This window comes from Miniopterus natalensis, chromosome 21 (assembly GCF_054644295.1).
Source record: "Miniopterus natalensis isolate mMinNat1 chromosome 21, mMinNat1.hap1, whole genome shotgun sequence".
NCBI lineage: Eukaryota > Metazoa > Chordata > Mammalia > Chiroptera > Miniopteridae > Miniopterus > Miniopterus natalensis.
In genome coordinates this window covers 7,779,247-7,806,550 of record NC_142101.1, presented here as the reverse complement: position 1 = coordinate 7,806,550, position 27,304 = coordinate 7,779,247, and the positions used below count along the sequence as shown (strand labels likewise).

At 51.0% G+C, this 27,304-nt stretch overlaps 1 protein-coding gene across 3 annotated transcripts in view; it reads left to right on the top strand.

The window, feature by feature from the left end:
- Window positions 1–6,175: 6,175 nt before the first annotated feature.
- The window catches only part of TRIM67 (tripartite motif containing 67), a 38,069-nt gene continuing 16,940 nt past the window's right edge, over window positions 6,176–27,304 (top strand). For 2 of the 3 annotated variants that reach the window (XM_087828975.1, XM_087828974.1), the window contains exon 1: window positions 6,176–7,213. In XM_087828975.1, the coding sequence (XP_087685101.1) occupies window positions 6,176–7,213 (1,038 nt within the window). The remainder of the gene's footprint in view (window positions 7,214–27,304) is intronic. The other variant, XM_087828976.1, reaches the window with a different exon arrangement.

Here is a 27,304-nt window from a genome sequence, read left to right as displayed (position 1 = left end):
GGAAAGGGAAGAGAGATAGAAACATCAACGAGAGAGAAATATCCATCGATCAGCTGCCTCCTGCACTCCCCCTGCTGGGCAATGAGCCCTAACCGGGATTCAAACCGTGGCCTCCTGGGCCATGGGACGACTCTCCGCCAGCGGAGCCACACCGACTGGTCTGAGATTTGATTCTAAACCCTTTGCCTGCGAAGGGGACAGTGCGAGAAGGGCAAGCTTTTCAAGGCCGGGCACCCTGATCTGGAGAGAAGAGTCTCAGAGTCAGAGAGGAGTGGTCATTACTTGGCATTCAAAAGTCAAAACAGAAGATTGTTAAGCACCGATCAAGGATGTTTGAAGGGGAAAGTGGCTGGATTTTAAGGTACCTCTATCGAATGTCCTCTGGAAAATAAGCCAGTTGCACACTCTGGAGAGGATGCTTTGTGTTGCTAGTGATAACTGCTCCTCATTAACTTTGCCACAGAGGAGCTTTGGTGAGCCCTGTGCATAGTGGTGCATGTAGCCACTTTCTTCTAGTTAAATGCAAACTACTTTCGACCATATGGTTCCTGTGCTGTAGGTTTTATTAAATTTACTGGGTCTTCTCACACTGTAAAAACAAACACACGAAAGTAACTGAAAAGAAAAATATCATAATTTTTCATTTAAAAATTGTTTCAGAGATTTATTATTATTATTGATTTCAGAGAGAAGAAGGGAGAGGGAGATAGAAACATCAATGATGAGAGAGAGTCATTGATCACCTGCCTCCTGCACGCCCCCTCCTGGGGATCGATCCCAAAATCTGGGCATGTGCCCTGACCCGGAATCGAACTGTGACCTCCTGGTTCATAGGTCGATGCTCAGCCACTGAGCCATGCCAGCTGGGCATGTTTCAGAGATTTTTATGCTTGAGGTTACAGCTTCTATTTTTTTTAGCTGAAAAGTCTTTAAATTGCATTCTACTTCACACTTGAAATTCAAAGGGCAAAGCAGATTGATTGCTTTACTTATAACTTGCTGTGCAGGCTGCGTTACATTATTTAACTTATTTGTGCTTTCTTGGGAGGGGAGGTAATACTATCCTGCCTCTTGAGTGCTCAGGAACACTTAGGCCTGAAAACCATCCTTAAGCACAAAGGATCTCACGGCAGTGTTTTTCTCTGCCTGATGACAGTGCACTACAGAGTTCTAATTACTAATGTGCTGTTCAGATGTGTCCAAATGCTTCTCTTTAAAAAAAACAAACAAAAAAGGAGGGGAGGGCAGCCCTGGCCAGGGAGCTCAGCTGGTTAGAGTGTCGTCCCAATAGCCCAAGATTGTGGGTTCCATCTCTGGTCAGGGCACAAAGGAGAATCAGCCAACGAATGCATAGATAAGTGGAACAACAAATTGATGCTTCTCTCTCCCTCTCCCATTCTCTCTCTCTCTCTAGAATTCAATCAATCAATAAATAAAAGGAGCCATTGAAAATGGGGTAACCGGGATTGACGCAACCAGAAATTTAAAATGAGCCCATCTTCCCGAGATCCATAAGTAGTTCAGAATAGAGATGGAGATGATCAAGGGAGAGAAAACCAAGTAGAAATAGTAAAGTTAAAGATTAAGAAGATCTAGGGTAAGTAACAGGTACTAAGAGAAGACACAGACACCCTCCCCAAAGAACAAAAACAGAACAGCCTATTTGACTGTGATCATTAAAAAGAGACCATTTCCATGTGGACCTATTGATATCTTCTACAGAAAAAAAAAAAATTAATTCCACAAGAGCTATGCTCTTCAGGGAAGGTTACGTGGATGGATATTCTTGAACCCACAGCAGTCAGTTGGTCCACAAAGATGGGTCACTTAGTAGGAGCCGGGCAAAGGAAGCACAGCATGGGGAACAAGACAGACGTGATCCTAATCCCTGAGGGGCATGTTGCCCAGACGTGAAAGATGCATCCACGGAAATGACAGGGGGTGGCAGGGCTACAGAGGGACAATACACGGTGCCCCAGGGAATATATCAGAGACGGGCCTCATCTGGAAGGTGAGTGTGTGGCCTGGGAAGGCAGAGAGCGACATGTTCAGCAGCCCTGCATGAGGACAGAGAGCGTGGCAGGTCTGGTTCTCCATCTCCCCTCGCTTGCCACTCATGCTGGGAGGGAGTCCCCTTCGGCAACTGCGGCTCAAAGAAAAATGCTTTGAACTTGCAGTCAGGCCAGTTCTGGGTCCACCGTTACAAGCTGCAAGCCCTTGCATTTCCTCAAGTTTCCTTGTCTGTAAAATGGAAATAATAAAATAGTTCCACGATTCTGAGTGATGGTAAGATTCACCATAGATTTAATGAGGACTTTTCAAGCAAGGTAAGGATGGGGAGAGGAGAAGCATGCAAGATACATGCTGCCTGATTTCCACAACGTTAAAATGCAAAATTACGTTCCTCGTGGAATTGAGGAAAGGTGCTGATGTGTACTTCTCAGGATTGTTGTGAGGCTTGAATGAGGTGATGCATGAGAATATAATTTCACAATGTGAGATGGCTGAATGTTTCTGTTCCTCCAAAATCCATATACTCTAACCCTCAATGTGATAGTATTAAGAGGTAATTAGGTCATGAGGATGGAGCCCTCATGAGTGGGATTAGTGCCCTTATAAGAAGAGACATGAGAGTTTACTCTCCCTTCCCCAGCTCCATGTAAGGACACAAATGTTACCTGCCTCACTCTCTGCATAGCCCAGCCTTTAATAATATACTAGTGACTTGGAAAAAATGAATATATTGAGATTAAATCTTGATTTCAAATTTCTTCATGACAGTCATTTTTATTAAGTGGGATATATCATTCTTTAAAATTAATATATAGAGACTTTTAGAACCAAAAGGAAAGTTAAAGTTCATTGAATTCTATTCTTAAATTTTATAATAGAAAAAACTAAGGATCAGAGAAATAAAATGACTTTTTCTTTATATATATGGTTCATGGCACAGTTGGGACAGAAGGAGGACATTTTATAGATGATGTTGACAATTTTTTTTTTTTTAATCCTCAGGATATTTTTCCCATTGCTTTTCAGAGAGAGTGGAAGTGGAGGGGAGAGGGAGGGAGAGAGAGAAACATCAATGTGAGAGAAACACGAGAGACACATTGATTAGTTGCCTCCCGCACCAGCCCCAATCAGGGCCAGGGATTGAGCCTGCAATGGAAGTACGTGCCCTTGGCCGGAATCGAACCCAGGACCTTTCAGTCTGCGGGCTGATGCTCTAACCACTGAGCCAAACCGGCCAGGGCAATGTTGACAATTCTTAATAACTGTGGTTATATACAGCACAGTATTGGAACCGGCTGTGTAACCTCAGCCCATACAAAGCTGCTGTTAGGATGCCAATGCCCCAGGTGAGCAACGTCTTAGCGTCAGTGCAGTCGGATGGTGGGGAATGTGAGAAATGCAAACGCGTAGAATTATGATGCGTTATATGCGCTTCCTCCCCACGGGAAACAAAATTCTGCTCACCCTCGGTGACAGAGTTGCTGGAATTGTAGGTCCTCCTCTGCAGAGAGGTCTCCCCACCTCCCAACCCCAAGCAGTTTACCTTGGTCTGAAAATGACAAAGCAGAGTGAGCCTCCGGTCATGTGATAAGTAAATAAACAAACAGCAGGCCTGTTCACACTAGAACCACAAGAGGCTATTATGTTTTTGTAGTCACCGGGAGGCTGGGCTGGGTGGATGCATCTTTAAGTGCCTTCAGTCACAGACCTACCTATGCCTGTGCCCCAGCCTCTCTGATGCGACACTGTGGCAACACTGTAGCTACTTTCCTGGAGAATTAGAAAGTGTTGCAGGCAGGACCCAGCACCTGGTGGCTTTATCCACAGGAGGCAGATTAGGACAAGCTTGTCACCATCTTCCACCTGGGGTACAGACAGAGGGCTGGTTAAATAATTGCCCTAAGCTCCCTACAGCTGCGGGGAAGTCGAGTCAGGTCGCTTAACTCGGGGTGCTCCGCGGGGCCCTCGGTGGGTCTGCTCTTCAACCTTAAACAAACTGCTCCCCAGTGGACACGGCTGACCCGAGAGTCAGGGGATTTTGAAGCAGGAAGCAGGATGTGCAGTCTGGATTTACTTTATTCAGTTCTGACGCATGAGTATTAGTACAGTGGTCCTTTGACAGGCAGCCCGGGGAGTAGGAAAGCATAAGCCCCTGGGGTGGGGAGACCGCTCTGCAAAGGACCCCAGACGCTCACCCCGAAGTCCTGGCCCCCAGAGCTCCGGGCCAGACGGGCCGCTGTCACCCGCGCCTCGCCACGACCTTCCCCCGGTGGCGCGTCCGCGGGCGGCCCTGTCCCCGGGCCCGGGCCTTAACCAGGGCCGCGGCTTCCCCCGCGGCGGCCCGCAGACGCTGCGCTCGCCGGTCCTGTCTTTGTTCGGAGTAATGGAGACCCGGGGAAGAGGCGGAGGCGTGACTTCAGTGCTCCACGGTTTTTAAACAAATGGTTCCTAGTGGGTGTGTGTTTCTCGCCAGCCTGAAACTCCGTGGGCAGAGCCGGCTGCGCCGCCAGCCCTCCTGCTGCCGGGCCCCGCGCGCCGGGCCCGCGCCCCCCCCCCCCCCCCGCCTCGGCGCAGACGAGCAGCGGGGCCGCGCGCGGGGGTGGGGGGGCTGTTCCAGCGGCTGGCGGCCGGCGGCTGGCGTCCCGACGTGGAGATGTCCCCATTCATAAAACCAACGTCCCCGCTCCCCGGCTCCCCGCCCGCAGCACCCCCGGGTCCGCAGCCGCTCGGGGCTGGTCCGGGGCGCGCGGTTGGGGGGCGGGGGGGGGGGGCGCTAGGGGCCTAAACGGGCGCGTTGTCAGGTTTCGCCGGGAAGTCGAATTCTATAAATTCCACCCGGCGCCCTCGCTCAGCCCGCGTAGACCGCGGACCTCAGCGGCGGACGGGCCCTCGGTCTGAAACGGAGACGAAATGGCTCGGGGCTTGAGTCACCCGAAAACGTCGCCCTTTGACTCGCTGTCCGACATTTTGTGACTCGCATCCTTTGCTCTATGGCAGATTTAGGGAGCGAGGGTCCAACCACGCTCCTACCGTGTGTAAACAACTGGCGGCTTAGGTCTCCGTTGTTGCCCTTTTATGGCGGTGGGTGGCGCGCGGGAGTGCGCGGGGCGGGCGCCGGCGGGGGCGGGGCGGGGCGTGGTGCCAGTGCCCGGGGCGGTCTCCATCCCGGGCCGGATTCTCACTGACCGTGATCCTCTCCGCGAAACCCTCCGCATCGCCCCTCGGCTCCCGCGGCCGCTGGAAGCGGGCCCTGGTTCGCGGGGCTGACGCCGCCCCCGCCCCGCCCCGCCCCGCCGCTCTCTGCCCTGGAAATTACTACTCGGCGCGCAGCCCCGGAGGAGGCTGCTGCGGCGGGAGGGAGGCGGGGAGGGGATCCCCGAGCCGGCCCCGCGCTCGCCCTCCGCCCGCCCGCGGCGGCGTCGCGCGGCCAAGGTCAGAGGAGCCGCAGGAGCAGCAGCCGAGACCCAGAGAAGGGGCCGACCCTGCTGCAGGGAAAGAGCCCGGGGCGCATCTGGCCCGCACCAGAGCCCGCCAGGAGGGGAGGCAAAGGAAGGTCCCCGCTGGGAGTCAGGGGCGCAGCGACCGGGCGGTGGCGGCCCCCAGTCCTCGCGCGCCCAGCGGCGGCTCCCCAGCGGCGCCCGGGCGCTGTCCGCCGGCTCGTGGTGCTGAACAAGCCGCCCCGCCCGGCGGCCTGCGCGCCGCCTTCGAACCTACAGATCCCCCCCCCCCCCCGGCTGGGGGCGAGCGGAAGCAAAGGCGGGGGGGCCGCTGGGCAGCTGCCCGCTGGAGCTGAGGACTGGAAGCAGGTAACCAGCGAACGACAGCCGGCCGCCGGTGCGGATGCGGAGAGGACGCGCCGGCCGCAGCCGCCCGCGGCGCGCGTGCTGATTCATCCCCCGGAGCCCTCGCAGGCTGAAGCCGCGGGCGCAGCAGCCTCGCGGGCTGGAGGTGAGGACCCCTCCCTTCTCCGGCTCCCAGCCGTCCTAGGGCGGTGGCCCCAGGACAGAGAGGGGCGTGCCCCGAGCCGCTCGGCGGGCGTGCCTGAGTGATGCGCCCGCCTCCCGTCTCTCCGGCGCGAACCACGCGCGCTCCCCTCCGCGCGGCCCCCGAGCCTGGGCCATTCCTCCGCGGGACCTGAGCAGCTCTTCGCGCCCGCGCCGCGATGGAGGAAGAGCTCAAGTGCCCGGTGTGCGGCTCCCTGTTCCGGGAGCCCATCATCTTGCCCTGCTCGCACAACGTCTGCCTGCCTTGCGCTCGCACCATCGCGGTGCAGACCCCGGACGGCGAGCAGCACCTGCCGCCGCCGCTCCTGCACTCCCGGGGCTCGGGGCCCCCCGCGGGCGCCGCCGCCGCGCCTCCCCCGGACCACGAGGCCGCGCCCGGCCAGGCCTGTAGCGGCGGCGGCGGGGGCGCAGCTGGCGGCCTGGGCGGCGGCGCGGGCGCGGGCGGGGACCACGCGGACAAGCTGAGCCTGTACAGCGAGACGGACAGCGGCTACGGCTCGTACACCCCGAGCCTCAAGTCCCCCAACGGGGTCCGCGTGCTGCCCATGGTGCCCGCGCCGCCCGGCTCCTCCGCGGCCGCGGCGCGCGGTGCCGCCTGCTCCACGCTGTCCTCGTCGTCCAGCTCCATCACGTGCCCGCAGTGCCACCGCAGCGCCTCCCTGGACCACCGCGGCCTGCGCGGCTTCCAGCGCAACCGGCTGCTGGAGGCCATCGTGCAGCGGTACCAGCAGGGCCGCGGCGCGGGCGCGGGGGCGGCGGCCCCGGCGGTGGCCATCTGCCAGCTGTGCGACCGCACCCCCCCGGAGCCGGCCGCCGCGCTCTGCGAGCAGTGCGACGTGCTCTACTGCGCCGCCTGCCAGCTCAAGTGCCATCCGTCGCGGGGACCCTTCGCGAAGCATCGCCTGGTGCAGCCGCCGCCGCCCCCCGCCCCCGCCGAGGCCGCCTCCGCGTCCCCGGGCGCGGCCCCGGGCGCCCCCAGCGCAGGCGGCGGCTGCAAGAGTCCGGGGGGCGCCGGGCCCGGAGCGACGGGGGGCGGCCCGGCGCGCAAGTTCCCCACGTGCCCCGAGCACGAAATGGAGAATTACAGCATGTACTGCGCGAGCTGCCGGGCCCCCGTGTGCTACGTGTGCCTGGAGGACGGCCGGCACGCCGCGCACGACGCCAGGCCGCTGGGCGCCGCGTGGAAGCAGCACAAGGTGAGCGCCGCGGGGGGGCGCGGACCCCTCCCGGCGGGACTGGCCCGGGGCAGCCCGGGTCCCCAGAAACGCCTCGTCACTCACTCACTCACTCACTCACTCACTCACTCACTCACTCACTCATTCATTCATTCGCTGATTCATTCATTCATTCATTCTTTCACTCATTCACTCATTCATTCACTCATTCATTTACTCATTCATTCATTCATTCTTTCACTCATTCACTCATTCATTCACTCATTCATTCATTCATTTACTCATTCATTCATTCACTCACTCACTCATTCATTCATTCATTCGCTGATTCACTCATTCATTCATTCTCTCATTCGTTCATTCACTCATTCTTTCGCTCACTCATTCATTCATTCATTCGTTCACTGGTTCCCTCATCAGTCATTTGACAAACCCTTCAATGAACTCCAGGGACTCTGAGCCGGTGCTGGGGTTGGGAAGGGCATGGAAAGATGACGTAGTAGGTGCCCCCCTCCCCAAGATTTTATGAGTCTACGCAAAGGGCACCCAGAATGCAGAAGCAGGGTTTTTTTCACACCTTAAGTTGACTAATAAATTACCTTGATGGTCCCTCCAGATTTATGGCACCCAGGGCCCCTTCTTCCCTCTAAAAAGTTTTGTTGTGTGTGGGTGTTGTTGTTTTTTTCTAAGTTCAGGTGTTACCATCTGCCTGCAGGAAAATGTCTGATGCCTTTTGCGCTTGGTTAATCTCTGGAGGCAGGGAGGATCCCACCCCAGCCCTCAGTGAAGAAATGCGCTATTTCCTTCAGAGCAGAACCCCCATCAGCTTCCAGAGCAGAAATTTTCCTACCCTTTCAACTAGTCAAAATGCTTCCGAGCCTAGAGGGAAGATGTAATTCCTCACGGGCCGTGTTTGAGGATCTGGGCGTGTGCCCCTTGAAGAAGGCGGCATCACTTTCCCCAGAGACCTTTCCTTAGCAGGGACCGTGGCAGAGTCGCAGAGCAAGCTCTTAGTGAGACACGGGCACGCTTTCATCTGCAGGCTGCCACAGCCTCCCTCCCTTGGGACTTGCCTGGGATGCCCCCTCCCAAGTGGGAATGGAACAGCCTCTAAAGGCTATCGGCTGGAACCCACTGATGCCTGCCAGTCAGATCACCCCCTTGATATGGCCCCAAGGCCAGAGTGGGGTCACTTCTCCTTCATTGCTCAACCAAAGGCTAAGCTGAGCAACTGGACTCACTGGCACATGAAGTCAGTGAGTCAGGCCTGACAGAGTTACAGTCCCCAAATGCATCTGCAAATTTGGACATTTATCATTCAGTGTCCTCTTTCCAGTAAACTCCTCTGCCTTAAAAAGGCAGGAGGTCTCCAAATCGCTCAGGAAATGTGCATTCTGATTGAGGAGGAAAGAAACAGGAAAATACAGCAATTTGCCATGACTGTCTCGTATTATCCAACTGGAAATGGGCAAGAAGAGGAGTGTAGATGAGAGTAGAAACGGGATAGATTCCTCTTATGGATTTAGTCTACATAGTTCCTGTATAATTTCATCTGCTGCAATGTGCATGTTATTATTGTAACTTAACATTTTCAAAGAAAATATTAGAAAAGAAAACCTGAGGAGCACTTTAGAATTCTACCTTAGAGAGGGAAATTTGCATAGTCGGTCAGAAGGGCAATCCGGAGTCAAATCCCTAATTCTTGAGCAGTGGTTCTCATTTGGGGACAATTTCACCCCCCTTCCAGGACATTTGGCAATGTCTGGAAACATTTTGGATTGTCACATTCAGGGAGTCTTAGAGGCCAGGGAGGCTGCTAAACTTCTTATAGTGCACAGGAAACCTCCCCAAAGCAATTATATAGCCCTAAATGTCAGCAGTGTCTCTGAGAAACCCTGCTGTATAGTTACAGAGACCTGGATCCGTATCTCAGCGCCTGCGATTCACTCGCTATAAGCTTTAGGCACACTTTTAAACCCACTGGATAATAATATCTAACTCAGATAATTGTTGTAAGCAGTAAGTATAATACTGTATGTTCAGCCTCTAGCACAGTACCTGATCCCCACTAACCAATGTATGCTATTATTTTTAGAGTTCTTACACTTGAAACCATTAGGCCTGCAGAAAAGCACAAGGCCCAGCAGAGAGCATTTGTTTAACCTCAGTGACTTGGTTTCCCAGAAAAAACACACGCTGATAACTTTTGACATTGTTTATGTTGAGTCCTGGAATAGCTTTGAGGAAATGGGAATGCAGGCCTCGGGTTAGTTATCTTTGTATGACATTTTGTTACATATTGCTTCACAGTAGTTGTAGCCACCTTGCTTATTTCATTTTTCAAGTAAAAAGACATTTTCCAAATAAAGAAACCTTTTGCAAAGGAGGCTGTGATCAGGTATCAAGACGAGAAGTGCAGGTTCACATTCAGATTTCAAATTCAGAGCTGCTGAATTTGCACAGCCTGGGAGGTTAGAATTTATTCAGGATGTTGTCACCTAAATCTTTAGGTGCGGTGAAGGGTGGGAACCAAAATAAATTGAGATGAGTTTGCAACTTTAAAAGAGATTGAGCCTCTTTTAGAGAAAAGTGGGTTAAATAAAGAGTTATGGTTTCAAGAACCAAGATCATGCAGGGAAAGTCACTGGTCATCCTTGTCTTGGTCTTACCAGCTCTTTTATAAAATTTCTGTCTTCATCCAACAATGTAAATTTATGAGGCAATAAGGAAAATACATGTGATATTTGCTCCATAGGATGGGACGGTAACTGGGAACCGCTACCACAGTGTCCCCTTTACTGTCGGTTTCACTGTCTGCAGGCTCAGTTACCCACAGTCAACTGCAGTCTGAAAATATTACATGGAAAATTCCAGAAATAAACAATTTGTAAGTTTTAAATGGCATGCCATTCTGCGTAATGGGAGAAAAATCTCTCACCTTCCTGCTCAATGTCACCTGGGACATGAGTCATCCCTTTCTTTGTCCAGCAGCTCCACTTAGGTCATCAGGTCGACTGCTTGAGGTATGGAGATGCTTGTGTTCAAGTCACCTAACAGTGCCAAATTCACATAACTTTTATTATGATTGTTTTATTATATTTTTAGTTATTGTTGTTAATCTCTTGCTGTGCCTAATTTATAATTAAACTTTATCATAGGTGTGTGTGTATAGAAAAAAAACCCATAATATATATATAGGGTTCTGTACTACCTGAAGTTTCAGGCATCCCCTGGGGTCTTGGAATGCATCCCCCATGGATAAGGGGGCAACTGCAGGCAGAATCTAGTGTCTCGGTTTTATACTTGGTGCCACTGCCTCAGGGAACTAAGGCATCCTCCCAAATCCAGAAGGAATGCTGTGAGGTAGTACTTTTGTGAAAACCTGTTTCCAAGAATGAGTAGGCATTCTGCTGTTCTCTTCGGCGGGGGCTCTTTTTCTACAGAAAGGGGAGTTCTTTATTTATTTTTAAAAATGTTTTTATTGATTTCAGAGAGAGGAAGGGAGAGGGAGAGAGACAGAAACATCAATGATGAGAGTCTCTGATCGGCTGCCTCCTGCACGCCCCCGACTGGGGATCGAGCCCACAACCCAGACATGTGCCCTCACCCGGAATTGAACTGTGACCTCCTGGTCCATAGGTCGACGCTCAACCACTGAGCCACACCGGCCAGACAGGAAGTTGTTGAGTGCTTGTTATGAGGCATCTCAACCAAGGACTGAAGATCAAAAGAAAAGACAGAGGAGGGAGCCCTGGTGGGGTGTTTGGTGTTGCTTTGTGGGGAGGCGTCTAGGCTACCACTGAGCTGTGAGGGGGCTGCTTTTGACAGATAAACTAGAATAATTTCACACTCCCACCGGGGCAGTTTATGTTCTTCAGCAAAATGTCAAGTCTCTGGATTTGTTGTTGCTCGGGTCTAAAAATCCAGGAGGCCATGACAAGCCAGCTGTGCGCCCGGAGCTGGAAGTAAACGGGAGCACTTCCCCGACACCGGTGACTGCAGAGGCCCCAACTGGAGCCTGCCAGCGACCTAGTGACTCTCAGGGAAAGAGACATACAAGCGACACTGAAATCTATTTTAAAACAAGATTGACTATCATCTTTAAAAACAGTGTAAACACTTTTCCCCAGCAGGAGGGGCTCAGCGGTTGAGCATCGACCTAGGATCCAGGAGATCTGGGTTCGATTCCCGGTCAGGGCACAGGCCCGGGTTCGGGCTCGATCCCCAGTAGGGGGCGTGCAGGAGGCAGCCGATCAATGACTCTCTCATCATTGATGTTTCTCTCCCTCCCTCTCCCTGCCTCTCTCTGAAATCAATAAAGACAAATTTTTAAAAATAAAATAAAAAAAATAAAAATAAGAACAGTGTAAACACTTTAGGTTTTGGCTAAACATCTGTTTAGATGATTTTCCTGGGAGAGGATTAATTGTTTCAAAGAAGTTGTGATTTGAAGAAATGATACCTTGTGAAAGATAGGACAGAGGAGGGGAGCTTTCCGCAAGAGCTCTTCTCTTTTTTTGCCTGTTGATTATGGAATTCAAATTTTCTTGAAACCAGAGAGAAAGGGTCACTGTGGGCCGTGTCCCAAAATGTCAAAGTCTGTAACTCCTGCTAGGTGCAGAGAGTCGACCCTGAATTCAAATGGGCAGAAGTTGATTTCAAAGCTGAGGTATGGCCCTGGCTGGTGTGGCTCAGTTGGTTGGGCGTCATGATTTCCAGTCAGGGCACATCCCGGGGTTTTGGGTTCAATCCCCAGTCAGGGCACCCTTGGGAGGCAACCAATCAATTTTTCTCTCTCTCCCTCTCCCTTCTTCTCTCTCTAAAGTCAATAAAAACATTTTAAAAAACAACAAAAAACTGAGGACCCTGGAGAATAAAAAAGTTTTAACCCAAAATCTCACTAATGCCCTGAGATCCCTGTTCCCAATGAGTCAGCACTTCAGGAGGGCAAAGGAGTTGGAGGCCTGGAAATCAGGATAAATGGGACTGCAAGTCACTCCCATGTCAGGAGGCTCTGACAAAGGGCCCTGGTCCTACCTCATTTCATAAAAGAGATCAGGAAAGGTTTTTCACCAGTAAAGCCTCTGATGAAAGACTTCCTCCATTAAAAGAGGTGACACATAAATGACAAAGGCTGAGCTTGTCATCGTAGTGGAGCTGTGGTCATAAGTAGATTTCTTTGAATATTTATAGCACTTTGTAACACATTTAATAGATGCCCATTGTTAAAGAGTTAGATTTACACATGTAGAAATGTAGATATTAAATCTCATCCCCAAATCCCAATTTGCAGAGAAAAACATTTCTAACGTTTTACAGGGGGTTTTTCCCCTAGAGTTCTACTGTATATTGATTTTGTAGCTGTCTTTTTTTCTTTAATACTACAATGCAAATATCTTTCCTGTCAATTAAGGCATGTCAATCGTTATGGCAGCAGGATATTTCATCATACGGGTTTATTATTTGATTTGATCAACACCGTCAGGCTGGACTTTAGGTTGTTTTCAGTCTTTTGCTGTTATAAACATTTTTTTCTAGATAAATCTATGCCTACACTCTTATTTCCTTACTTTAAATTTCTAAATATGGAGTTGCTGTATCAAAGGTTATCTGGCTTTAAGACATCTGATCAGTGTTCGCAAATTGTCTTCCATAAAGTTTATACCTATTTTTTCTCCCAACAGCAAAATTATGTAAATAAAAAATTCATATAGATGGGACCATAGGGGGAAACAGTAATGAATTTCCTGTTCCCGGTCATTATCGTTTGCTATTTTCATTACATTATTGTTAGAGCTACTTTTTAAAAGACGGTCACGAGTGTCTAGATTTTATATTTTTAGCTACTCAGGATCTGTCTGCCTTCCCTCGGAAATTGGTTTGAGGTGCAGAGCTATCGACCAAGTGTCGATGTTGATCGGAAGGCCTCTGAGAAGACCAAGCCTCAAGGCCCACCTAAGGCACTTTTGGGTGGGGTTGGGTGGGAAAAGGAGAGTCAGGTAGAGAGCAGTGCTTGGCAGAAATCTTCTGGGGGGGGGGTCTGAAGTCCACAGCTCGGTGGCTGATTGCCACTCACCAGCTGCTGATTCGAAGCCCCTACTACTGAGTGGAAATCCACCGTGGCCCCCAGAACCTGAGGCCTGGAAATAGGCGCAACCCGACTGAAAGTCTGGGTTTCTGAAAGTCAAATCTTTCAACATTTTGGTTTTATCTTCCTTTTAAGATGATGAATAGAGAGATTGGGGTTTTGAATCAAGGGGGACTTTAAAGATTGAGAAAGGACGCCCCCCTCACTACCGATGGATGCATTTCGCACTGGATGCGAGGCAGTCACTCCAGGGCTTGGGCATCCTAGTCTCAGCCTGCAGTCAGGGTCCTTTCTGTGGGCAAACATTCACGGTGATGGGACCTTACCTGTGGGTGCCAACCAGATGGAGTGAGCTAGAGGAGAGGGATCTTTCCATCTCTGAGACAGACCAGGGACAGGATTGACAAACTGTGGCCATCACCTGTTTTCTAAATGAAGTTTTACTGGGGCACAGCCAAGCTCATTTGTTTACAGGTTTCTTGTGGCTGCTTTTGGCTATAGTTGCTTTCGGAAGAGTTGAGTAATTGCAACAGAGATCTGTGGCCTGTGAAGCCGAAACTATTGACTGTCTGATCCTTTACGGGAAAATATGTGCTAACCTCTAGACTAGGACCTTGTGACTCAAAGTGCGGTCTGCTGAGCAGCAGTGGCGTCACCCAGGAGCTTTCTGGAAACACAGTCTTGAGACCCGCCGTCGCCCTACTGGCTCAGGATCTGAATTTTGGCTCTATAGTTGATTTGAATGTACAGTGGTTCCCCCCTCCCCATTATCTGCGGGGATATACTTCAAGATCCCCTGACTGCCCACCATGACCTGCCCAGTTAGGGATTTATGATTGGATCACCCTTGTGAGGTTACTTTCTGTCCCTGGACTCGTCAGTTTTATTACAGAACCCCTTTTCTGTCCACATGTGATATTGTTCCTGAGTTCCTGGGTGCTCTGTTCTTTTTTCTTTAGTCCTTGTGCTACAGTTTTGATGATTTCTACGCCCCTCTTCAAGTTCACTGATCTTTCCCAGGCTGTAGTCGAGTAAACTGATTCCCCCCTTCCCAGCTCTCCTCTGCATCCTCTCGGCTGTCCTCCCCTCTCCCCGCTGTAGGAGGCCTCCAGTGGTCTGGGTTCAAGACTGGTTTTTTCTGTTGTTTTTTTCCTTTTCAATTCCTCCAGCTACATTCGATCTTCACCTTGCTCAGGGTGGAAGGGGAGAGGCACAGGATTTGCTGTCTGTCCCCAGTGGCTTAAGGTGTTTGTTCTGGAGGGGAGAAGGGCTTGTATTTTCCTGTGGTGGCTGTCAAGTCCCTCCTTCAAGCCACTTCTGGGGTGTAAATATTTCCCTTTTTTAATCTAATGGGCACTTTAGATCGTTGCGTAACTGATCAGGTTTTACTTTCCTCTTTGGCTGTTAAAATACTTAGAACCAAACATTTGGTGCATGCATAGTGTAATTATTTTATATAGATTTTGAGCCTTATTTCTGGCTCCATTTTATGTTCCCACCATTGTATTTCCTTTCCCCTTTTTTTGTTTTTTGTTTGCTTTTTGTTTGGCACTCTTGAATTCTATAGACCCTTGGAAGCTGCCTTAAATCCATTTAGAAATCAATAGGTTAATCAATAAACAAACAAGTGGTCCTACTTAAATAAGGCCAAAGAGAATAAAACACTCTGGAAAATCGTATTAAGGCAGATAGTCCTCTCCTTCCAAGCGACGTTCAGTCACTGCTACAAAAACTGAATGCCACTTGAAAATGTTCACACCAAGGAGTGGGGACCTTCCTGGTCACCGGGCCATGCGACTGCTCCCTTTCCATCCCATACAGGAAACTCCGAAATGACCACGCCCCGACTACACAGCTGGCTCACTCACGCTGTCCCACGTCCTTCGTTGGGACATCACCGCCTACTTACGTTCAGCTTGTCTGGAGGGTGTGATTGTTGCCTCTCAAATTGGTTTCCTCTATAAGTATTTGTAGCTGATAAGTACTTTATCTCCCACACAGCGCTGCCCATCCAGCAGGGCTCCACACCTGTAGCTTTTTGGGAATATGAAGATGCACAGAAAGGGAAGTCGGGGTACTCTAAGAGCAAGAGGACCCTGCTGGGGTGGGGGGGGCATGGCAGGAACTGTGAGAGGTTTGAGACTCAAACCTATGTACATACAAGCTAACAATCCACTCACCCCTTTCTAATGGATACAGGCAGAAGATGTGAAACTCCCGGGCCAGAAATGAAGAGCAGTTTGTCGCAGCAATAGCAGGGTCAGAGTGTCAGCAGGTTTGTGCAAGTGCCCTGAGCCTCAGTCCCACAGAGTAGCATGAACAGGGCCAGATGACACCTCCAACACAGGAAGATATATCACAGGAGAGGGACCCTGAACTCAGGGAGCCCAAATCTTTTATAAAGGGCAGTAAGCGTGGGCACTTTGCTCCACAGGAAGGCAGCACCTCTAGCTTCCAAGGCTGTTGTGTATACAATAAACCCCAAAGGAGTAAGAGGCTTGACAGACAAATGTACAGCAATGTGTGAGCTGTGAAGAAAATCCGTTTAAAATCTAGTTCCTTCTTTCAAAGAGCTTATCATCTGCTGTCCATGTCCCAGGGATTAATGTGTTCATTCACAGGAGGCAGAGGGACATTGAGAAATATGATGCCATTTCTGGTAAAAACTTGAAAACTTGAGTTACACTTCCTTTAGCCTCTGAAACTCACAGGAACCCTGCTGGATTGGGATGGTGGTGAAAGCCTGAGGGGATAAATGGATTCCAGAAGCCACAGTTAAGGGGACATCTAGCTTGAGAAGCAAAGAAAGATTAAACATTAACGTCATTCAAGTTTCAGTAAAGAACAGAAATAGCCTGGCTATAATCCTTTTGAAGATTCTTGTAAATTTTCATCATTTTCCCAGGTGGTTATATTTACCCTGTTTGCCAGTAAAGCTCAGCAGCAGAGACCTTTTGAAGATCTCAGTTTGCTTTGCTAAGTTAAGGGGAGGGAGCAAAATAGAAATCAGGAAACCGGATGGGAAGAGAGACACTGGCCGAAGGTGACAGTGAAAGGGACTTGGAATGGGCTGGTTAAGAAGCCAGTTCTGGATTCGTCATCAGCCCTGGTTTTCTTAGATGGACAAGAGGGCTCATCTCTCCACTCACACACAAGAAATAAAGACCACAAAGAGCTGGTGCTGACAGCGTATGGATCTAGCTCTGAGTGAACATGAGCACAGAGTAGGGGCCAGACCGACAGCAGACACAGGGGAAGGCTCCTAGAGGTAGGAAGGGCCCTTGGAGCTTAGGAGTCAGGAGGGTCAAGGTCACCTGCCTGGGGGGAGAGGGAGGGAATGTGGGAGCAGAAAGGAACTGCCGTGGGCTGGGTCCTCAGTCCTAAAGAGTTCAAGGGTGGAGATATTAGGGGCGGTCCCAGGGGAAGATCTCAATAGACTGCCCAGCAGCTCTCCAGGTGTGTCCTTTCAGGGTCGGGGTCTCCACCGATCGATTTGTCGGAGCCAGGGCAGGGGGTCGTTACCCAAAGCAGCTGGTCCTGAGGTCAGCTGTGGCTGGTTTTGTTGTTCTCCTGGGCCTGGAGCTTCATGAAGTACACCTGAGGCCTCGATGTTATCTCTGGGGAAGGAAAGCTCAGGAGTCCAAACCGCAAGACCAGTGGTATGCTAGGGGAGGAAAGGCCACCCTGGAGGCGAGGTCCCACCCTATAACTGTCCTCTATAGGCTCCCGGGGCTTTCCACCCTGGTGACCTTCTGTACCGGGCCCATCGTTCTTGCTCTGCTTGTGTCTAACTGCCTCCCACACCGTGGGAGTATGATCTGAATTACTCTCTGGTCCCTGGTTTTGCCTCATGCAAGCATGATCTTGCTGTGCTCAACTTTACTTTGGGGCCCATTGAGTCTTTTCAGTCTCCATGGACACGTGTTCTAATACTCCAGGCAGCTTTAACAATAAAATCCCACTTGAAGAGACTTTTCTGTTTGCACCTATGGATGATGTCCTGTCGTGGACAGAGATTTACAGTGTCTGTTTCTTAATGTAACCAACTTTGTACATCACATGCATAAATAACACTGTACTCCGAACGTTTGACAGGGAGGACTGGGCCTTATTTATCTTTGCACTCCCGATACCCAGCGGAGCAGCTGGCACCCAGTAGGCCACAGAAACATTTATTTGATAAATGAATGGTGACTTAACAACAAAATGTATTGCCGTATCAGTGCCATAAATAACTGCCCCAGCGCAGTCCTGTTAACTTAGTGGTGAATCGTGAAAACAGAGCAGTTCCTGCAGGAGGGGAACCGTATGGAAAATGAGGGAAGGAGGAGTTGTGCATTTTCCTGGGCCTTTTACTGAAGAACCATCCACACTCATCAGCGTGGCACTCCTCTCCCCCCCTCGTTACATGTGGTAGTGCCATCAGAAACGATCAGGGATGACAGAAGCCATCTGGACATGTTAGAACTGCAGCCTCTTGTCCAGAGATGAGATGGCGTGTAAGATTCCTAGACGGACGTCACTGAAGTTTTTAGTGCTAGGAGGCGGTAGGGTGCAGGGAGCCAGAAAATTCCCTTTAGAGACAACAATCCTGAAACTCTACCACTTGCCATTGGATGACCTTGTATTAGAGGATATAATGCATTTTAAGAACATGGGGCGGCACACACCACACAGTAAGTGCTCAATAAAGGAAAGCCACTGTCATCATCATCATCATTGTCCTGATCGTGAGTGTCAAGGCCAAGCATGGGTGTGAAAGAAGGGACTATCGGCACAAAATGCAATAAACAGATCATAGAAATGTATCCTTGAAACCTAAATGACCTTATTAACCAATGTCACCCTGATAAATTGAAAGCCCCCTTGTGGGAGGGCTGAGGGCTGCTAATGACGCACCTGTCCCTTTGTGGGGGCCACTTCACCATGTCACGTTGAATGGGTGCTAGAGAGACCATCCCAGGATTAGCTGCATCAACCTTCTGGTCGATCATTGGCTGGTAAAATGGGAAGAATTTGAATTGAAATCAAAAGATCTGAGTTCACTTTGGAGCTATGTTTTTGGATCCGTTTCTTAACATCTCTCGGCCTCAGTGTGGGCCCTGACCTCTTTTCTGCAGCTACAAGGAACCTGGCCTGCTTCCCCCTTCTCTAGAGAACTGTGTAGGTGATGTGGAGGAAGATCATTTGTAACACGATTCCATTTAGTGAAAATATCTGAAAGAGCAGGTACTAGAATAGGAAAGAAACTATAGAGAATGTATTAGTTTGCTGGGGCTGTCATGACCATTATCACAAACTGGATGGCTTAAAACAGCCAAAGTGCAGTCACAGCTCTGGGGGCCAGCAGCCGGAGCTCAAGGTGTCAGCGGGCCACGTTCCCTCTGTGGGAAACATGGGCCATGCGACTTCCTTGGGCCCATAAAATGAGAGGAAGTGATACTGTGATCTCCCAGGAGAAGCTTAAAAGGCCAGTGTGGGTTTTGGCCATAGCTCTGAGGCTAGGATGTCTCACATGTGGATGCTCCTGAGCCCAGATCCTGATGCAGAGGACATGAAATCAGTCCACCAGTGACCTGCAGTGGGCATTCAGTTGAGCAAGAAGCAAATCTGGGTTGTTGGAAGCGTCTGAGTTGCAGGGGTGCCTGAAGCATCCGTAGCCTGCGCTGTCTGACTCGGCCACGCTCTGCATCTCACCGTCTGGCCTCTCTCTTTGAGACTTGCCCTGCTTATCGGTCAGAATATTTCTATCTTTTCTTTTGGTTACAGAAAAATGTGGAAACACCTTTTAAACCTATCAGTATCTTCTGATGGACCCATAGATTTCTTTTTAACTTGATTTTTTTTTTAATTGGGGATTTTTTCCATGATCCCTGAACTATGGTGAGACAGGCAATCCCTGCCACACATCCAGCTCCTGGGACAGGGTGTGCTGTCCGCAGCTGACGGAAGACTGTCTTTTTGTTTACTTGGGTTTCCTTTAAACTTCTTTTCTCTCTTCTGAATCTTTCTCTGGAGAGTTTTATCTTGCCTAAAATCCGTTTATTCTGCTATGGTGGAAATAAACTAGCACTTCCCGAGCAACTTTAAAAGTGATGGTTTGAGATATTTAGTATACCTCACAGGCCCATTCTCCTCATAATATCTCTATGTGGTTAGTGACAAATGAGGCCCATGTAATCCTTTTTTATAGTAAATTACCCCAAAGTGAAAGAAGTGAACTTGCATGGCTTTCTGATGTTTACTATGTTGCATGCCAGATGCAAAGTGAAAGCAGAGCTCTGGTCCTTGCTTCTAAACTGGCCATTTTATAAACTTCCCTGTGACATTGTCCAAGAAAAAAATAACTAATGGTTTATTCGACAAATAGTTATTGACCCCGCTCTAGTAGCTCATACAAAGATGAAGCAAACAGGGTCTCGGCCCTGTAAGATCACACAGTTTAGCAGAAGAAAAAATAAACACACAATGAGAGCACAAGAGAACGAGGCGTGGGGTGCTGGGGGCGTCCAAAAAAGTGCATCTCCTCCAGACCTGGGAGGGGAAAGGCAGGCATGAGGCAATGACACTAGGGCTGGGTGTTGGATGATGAAGGTGGTGACAAAGCCGGGGAGGGCACATCCGTCAGGTGGCAGGCTGACGGGTCGTGCTAAGGTTTGAGTCTCGAAGGTGGTGCCAGCTGCTGCCCCTGACTGTTAACTTCAACAGGAACTGACAAGTTCAGGTCCCAGGGGCACGAGAATTTTCCAATTATCCTGCGTCCAGTTCCTGCATATGGGAGCTCTTGAGGGTCACTTGGCACTAACTGATCCCCTTATCAAAATAAGAGGCAACCATGTGCCCACAGGTACATCAAATGATGGGAGCCGGTTGCTGGCCTTATTGCCCATCAGTCATGCCTCCCCTTCTTATCTCTGGCCTCTGCATGAAGTCCCGGCCAAGGAAGCTGGGTTGGTGGCTCTGACCTATTGATATTGGCAGCTTTAGGATCCCTGTTGACAAGGTGAGCTGCTCCCCTGCGTGCCTGGGGCCGGAGCTCTCAGAGAACTCAGCTGTCACCATCCGGGAGCCGGAGCCCGAAGCCGAGTTGTCACCATCTCCATAGAGATCGCGTTTATTGAGGTGCAGCCCGAACGCTAATTATCACAGCTATCTTTGCAGATATTTAGCCTCCTAATCACTAGAACCCACCTCTGGTTAAGCTGAATTGTAGAGCACATATTGGAAAAGTAACACAGTTTTCTAAGCACTCACGGAACCGCTGGGAGCTTTGAGTCAGGCTCGGAATTTTAATAGCAGTGAACACATGTGTGCCAGGTACAGTCCTCACACTTCACAGCTTGGCTCTCAGTGACACTGTAAGTACCTACTGCCGTTACGCCCTTTTTTATGGCTGAGGGAAATGGGGACAAGGAGAGATTAGATGATTCGGCCAAGGTCACAGAGTGTGTGAGCCGGGATTCGAACCCCGTATTCAGGTTTCAAAGGTTTTCCCAGTGCTAAGAGCTGGAGCTACAGGAGTAGTCTAACGGCAGGGGACGGGTCAGGGGACTCAGAACAAATGCCCATCTTCCTAGGTCTCTGTCCCTTTGCTCAATTTTGAGCTCCAAGGAGCTGGCGTCCTACTGGCCTAGATTAGGGCTTGTGCCTGCCCCTTGTGGGGGTGAAGGCGGTGGTGTTGGGACCCTGATTCCAGTCCCACTAGACTATACCAGTGGGGAAAGGCATTTCTCAAAGGGTCTTGTTAACAGAAGCACCACCCATAGAGTGCCAGCCCCAGAACCCAGGGACTCCCTTGTATGCTCACTTAAACCTGAGACAGTCCTTTGGGGGGTGTCATGACCCCCACTTTACAGGTGAGGACACAAATACTCAGAATAAGAAACTTGGACACATAAAATTAGGATTTGGATTCAGGCCCTGACTCCAAAGCCCAGTTCCAGGGGTCACTGGATGGACACCCCATGGGGCTTCTGAGCACGAGGCCTGCAGGTCCAGGAGCGTCAGGTTATTCTGCCCATGGGGCCTGAGTTAGCATGAAGCTGGGCTGTGACCTGGGCCTCGGTGGACAGAGCACCTCAGTCACCTCACCATTTCCTGTCTACCAAAGCTGAGTGGCTGGCTCAGAGGAAAATGCCACTGTGGGAAATTCTGTCCCTTGTAGCTCCACTGAGCCCATTCCCGGCCACCTGCCACTGTAGACAGGACCTTCTCCTGCACCACCCCCCAGCCCACCCACCCACCTTCTAGGGATCTGAGGGAAGAAGAGTGAGAGACGTGGGAAGTGTGTCCGGCTCGACATTTTGTCATCTGTGATGGGGGAGAATCTGAAATTGCCCGGAAGAGTGGGGTTCAGCTCCCGCTAGGGCAGGCCCCCCGGGGAGAGGCCCCAGGAGAGAGCTGTGAGGAGCCAGACGGGGCAGGCAGGGAGGCTAGGCCAGGACCGAGCCCCCTAGAAACCAGACTAGGTGCCGTCCAGGCTGCACCCCTGGGGCCCCCAGCTAAGGGATTCCAGGCTCTTCCCCGCTTTTCTGCTGCCCCAGAGCCCAGGGCACCAAATTCAGCGCATTGAGAAAACCCCCCCTGTTCTGTGCGGACACTGCAGGGACACAGGATGAATCGGCCTCTCACTCTACCAGTCCTGCCCAGGTAGGGACACAGGCGAGTGGGCAAGTGACGACGTCACAGGACACACGGTGATAAGGGCTTTAATTGGGGTAAGCAAGAGGCCAGGGGGAACAGAGGAGAAGAGGTCACAAACCTGTGGAGTCTGGGAAGACTTCATGGAAAGGAGGGTGGCTGCCTGCATGTCCCTCCCCAGCTCTCTGCTCCTGCTCTCACCCAGCGTAGCAGGGCGACGTGGTGATTTCTATGAGAAATGTGTATTTGGTCTTTGCCCAGGTTCCTGGCACGGAGCTTCCAAAATCCTTGGACTCCCCTAAGTGATGAGAGTGGTAAAGCTGTTTCTTATTATGCTAATGAGGTGACTTTTGGAAAACCCCGAGGTCACTTAAGGATGGGGTTGGTTGCCTGGAGAACCAACCACTTGATTAGAGGGTTGGAATTTCCAGGCCCCAACCCCCTTAACCTCCAGGGAGGGGAGGAGCTGGAGGTCAATCTGTCGCCGCGGGCCAGTGATTTAATGAAGCTGCCAGAACCCCAAAGGGTGGGGTTCAGAGAGCTTCTGGGTTGGTGGACGCGTGGAGATTCAGGGAGAGTAACCCGCTCGCACATAGTGTCAGGATTGAGCTGAGTTGTAGGACAGCAGCTGGTATTGGGAGGCTTGGTGGTGGGGAAATAACCACACATCAAAATTAGTGTCAGGATCATAAATAGGATCATTTTTTGAGAGCTGAGTTCTATGACTGCGTCCACATAATCCCCTCCACCCCTCGCCGGCATGAGGACCCAGGTTAAGGGGGGTTGCAGATGACCTGCAGCCTCTGTCACATCCTCACCTGCTACGCTCGCAGGTCTCCTGGGGCGGCTGCTAGGCTCCAGTGCTGTGCAGGCAGATAGCCCGGGCTGAGGGAATGCCACTTTGACAATATTTTAGAAGTTGCCATGGTGACTCGCTGGAAACTTCAGTGGAGAATGGAGCTCAGGTTTGACAACGTCACTATTGACAGATGGGCAGTCCCACCAGAACAAATGGGATGCTGGGGACAGGGATCTGCTGGAGAGTAAAGGTGTGGCCGGGAGTTGAGGGACTGTCCCAGCCCATCAGCCCTGCCTCCAAGGAATTTGGGTGGAAAATCAGGTTTTCCTGAGTATCTGAAAGGCAGAACAGTGCTAAGAGTGCGGGTTTTGGGTTCAGAATAATCTGGATTTGAGTCTTGGCTCCACCGATTTCTAGCTGCGTGATCTTGACCAAACTTCTTCACGTCCGTGAGCCTCAGTCCCCACTCCTGTAAAATGGGATATAATAGCACCTCCCTGATAGGTTGTGAGCAATCAATGAAGCAGGCACCTAAAGGCGCAGCACTTAGTGAACGTTGTCTGTTACTATGGCTGTTGCTACTGATTGAATGTTCCCCCATCGGAGAGCTGTGTCACTACAGGAGAGGCCACCAGCACCAGCTGCGGCTGGATTCAGGCAGCCAGGTTTGCCCTGGGGCACCTGAGCTACGCCTTCCTCAGCCAGACCCACCCTTATGGCCTCAGTGGCTGAGCCTTTGTGGAGTAGATGTTAGTGTTATTGGATCTTGTCACCATCCCTGCCTGGTGCCCTCAGGAGGGAGAGAGGGACCCAGGTGGAAACAGACCTTCAATCAGGTATAGTTTCTGCTCACTACTGTCTTCCAGGCCCTGGCTCAGAGCTGGGAACTTGACACTATGTCTAGCACGACCTCATTTCGTGCACAGGCCTGTGAGGTAGCAGATGCGACACTTCAGCGGCCACCTGTGAAGTGAGATTAGAAAGGATCAGTTCAATTGCCAGGTGTGTGGCCCTCAAGGATGTCCACATCCTAGTCCCCAGAACCTGTGAATGTGTCACCATGCATGGCAAAGAGACTTGGCAGATGTGACGAAATTAAGGATCTTAGGTGAGGAGACGATCCTGGATCGCTCGACTGGGTCCAGTGTCATCTCAGCAGCTTGTACGAGGAAGTCAGGAGATGGAAGCGAGAGGTTGAGCGGGAGCCAAGGAATGTGGGAGCCTCTGGAAGATGGAAAAGACAAGGAAAGGATTCTCCCTCAGAGCCCAGGAGCCAGCCCTGCTGACGCCTGGGTTTAGCCTGTAAGACTCACTTTGGACTTCTGGCCTCCAGAATGGTAACAGAATAAACCAGTGCTGTTTGAGCCACTAGGTTTATGGTAACTAGTTATAGCAGCAATAGGACTAATGCGCCATAGGAATTCCCAGCAGGAGAGCTGAATGAGTCTGGGAACCAAGGGAGGGAGATGCTCTCAGAGTATCCCCTGCTTCGCATCAGCCCTGGGTGGGGACAGTGGGGGGCGGATCCTCATAGAGGACAATTCTTCAGAGTTGACGGAGTCAGGGCAGCAGCCTCCACCCAGCGGTTCTGAGGGTGGAGGTAGGTTCTGTGCCCAAAGCAGAGCAGGGCACTGCTTTGGCATCTGGGGAGCCAGCCCCGTTCAAACCCCATCTCCTCCTCACTGGGCCAGTGACCAGAAACCCAGGGAGCCAGGGACGGAAGCTGATCTTCTGAGCCGTTTTGCTTCTGGGGGTTTTCCAAATCTGGGCCACATTCCCTGGAGAAAGAGTCTGCCTGGGTCACCCCTGGATCACAGTTCTTCAGCCAAAGCCCTTTCTGCTTCTGGGGGATCCCTTCTGCCTGTGACCATAGTCCAGCATAGAGGGACCTGCCACCCAACAGTACTCCCCTCACAACAAACACTGGTCTGCTCTTCCCCTACATGACCTCTACCCAAGGGCCCACCGCTCCACTCTGCCCGTGAGCATCAATCATGAGCAGAGTCTCCATGACCTGGAACGGGGGTCCTGTGGGTCTGGCTCAGTCCCTCTCAGGACACTTCAAGGGTCCTCTCCATGCACCTGCCTCTCCCTCCTCCCATCCCTGTGGGTTGTCCCTGGTGAGTACAACTCTGCTCTCCGGCCTCCAGCTCTGTCTGCACCTGCTTCAAGAGCAAGGACAACCCGACCCACCACCGCGTTTCCCAGCCTCAGTCTAGGCTGACCAACAAGGCGTTTCTATTTATTTCTGTTGCTGGGCTCTTGGAGCCTGTGGCTGGCAGTTCAGAGAGGACTGGAAAATGATGCCTCTTTGCTGGCTGGAGAAGGGGCTGCTCTGGGACAGGGATTTTCCAGCTGTGGTGGGCTGCTGGGGAAAAGAGGGAGCAGGACTGGGTGGAGGAACCCTCTGGACTTCAAGTAGAGGCAGGGAGCCCGAGGACATCAGGAGCTCCATCTAGTAAGACTAAATTTAGGCCAGATCGGTGGTGGCAGTTAACTAGAAATGGTTTAACACCCAAAAGTCACAAAAAGCATCTCAACCCACAGGATAGGGTCAGATTGCCAGTGCCCTACCGTATGGGGCTCTATGCCCTAGAAATGGTGGGTTCAGAGTGGCCACATGGCCATTTTAATTATGCCCAGCATGGGAGAGGCTTGAGACTTGAATAGCCCAAGGGAGCTAGTCAAACAAAATTTAGAACAAAATCAGTTCACTGACACAGATATTTACGGAGCACTTTCCACAGGTAAGACTCCCACCCATACAAATGCACAAGACAAGCTCGCTGGGCATGGGGATCAGGCAACAGGATGGGAAAGCTGAGGCACCCTCTCGGGCCACCTGTCTCAAAGAAGGATTTCAAAGAGCACACTCCATCTGGGGAGAGCAGCAAAGCTCCAGGAGGGGTGGCATTTGGCAGGGTCATCGCAGATGGTCACAGGCAGCAGGCAGAGCAGGAGCAGGAGAGCACACGAGGCCGAGGGGACTGCAAGGCCAAGGCAGGGAGGCGGAAAGCAGGGCAGCCGAGTCCAGTTTGACCAAAGGGTGGAAACCAAGTGGACGACCCTGGGAGGGCCTTGGACTCCAAGCTAGAGGGCTGGACCCTGATTCAGTGCGGGGTGGGGGCACGTTGGTTATCGCGGAGATGGCGTGGTCAGAGCTGTTTGAGAGAGAACAGCCAGGAGGTTATTGGGCTGTGCAGGATTCAATGATCTGGAGCGACCTTTAAGTAAGCGATGAACTTCAGCAAGTAATAGGACACAGCCCCCACCAACGCGTATGAGCAGCATTGAACGCCAAGCCCAGCCCTGCACTCCAGGTGGCCTGCCCCACAGTTCTCCTGGAGCCCTGATTCTTTTTATTTAGCAGTGGGGTCTATAGCGCCACAGGGAGGGATCGACTGGCTCCTGTGAAAACTGTCCCCCAAACATGAGTAGGTGTTAGCAGCATTCAAATAGTTAGATGTTAAAATTACCTGGCCTAATCTTCTACCCTTTTAAGTCTATGGATGACAGTTTCCTTGAGAGGGGCACCTAGTTTCCAGGCCTTCTACATCCAAATAAGAATGCCCTCTAATTAGCTCCATATGACCTTAGGCAGTTTCACAGGAGTCAACTTACGGCTTCTCCCCCGAGATGGTGTCAACATGAGCATTCTCTCTGAGGCTGTATGAACTGGAAATGTAAGCAGGCCCTCGTTGGGTAATTTAGAGAGAAGTTCATGTCTTCTGAGCTGTAACAAAATACCACAGAAAGAGTGGCTTAAACAACAGATTTATTTCTCACAGTTGGGCAGGCTGAAAGTCCAAGGTCAAGGTGCCGGCCAACTCCCTCCCTCCTGAGGGCTCTGCTCCTGCCTTGCAGATGGCCACCTTCTCGCTGTGTCCTCTCATGGCCTTTTCTCAGTGCGTGTGATCTTTCTCTGTCTCTCCTTTTGTTGTTGTTGTTAATTCTTACCCGAGGATATTTTTTCCATTGATTTTTAGAGAGGAAAGAGGGGGGAGAGAGAGAGAGATCGATTGATTGCCTCCATTATGAGCCCTGACCTGGGCAGGGGATCAAACCTGCAACTCAGGGACGTGCCCTTGACCAGGAATCGAGCCTGTGACTCTTAGGTACATGGGCCAGAGCTCTAACCACTGAGCAACACTAGCCGGGGCTCTCTGTCTCTTCTTATAAGGGATCATGGGAGCTTTACCCTCATGACCTAATTACCTCCCAAAGGCCCCATCTCAGATACCACTGAATTCGAGTTTAATGTTTTAACATATGGAATGGGGCACAAGCATTTAGTCTCTAACAATTCCCATATGATAGACCCAGACTGAACAATTAAAGAGGATTTCAGGAATGCTTGAGTTATATTACTAAGCATAATAGTAAGAACTCTTGTGAGGTAGGGACTAGTATTGTCATTCCCATCCTGCAGGGAGGACACTGCATAACAAAGAGATGAAATCTCTTTCCCAAGACACACCGCTGGTAAGTGACAGAGCCAGGATTTGAACCACAGTAGCCCCAAGTCCTCACGGTTAATGCAACGTAATGCACTATAGCCATCCAGGTGGCCGGGTGGGGCAGAAAA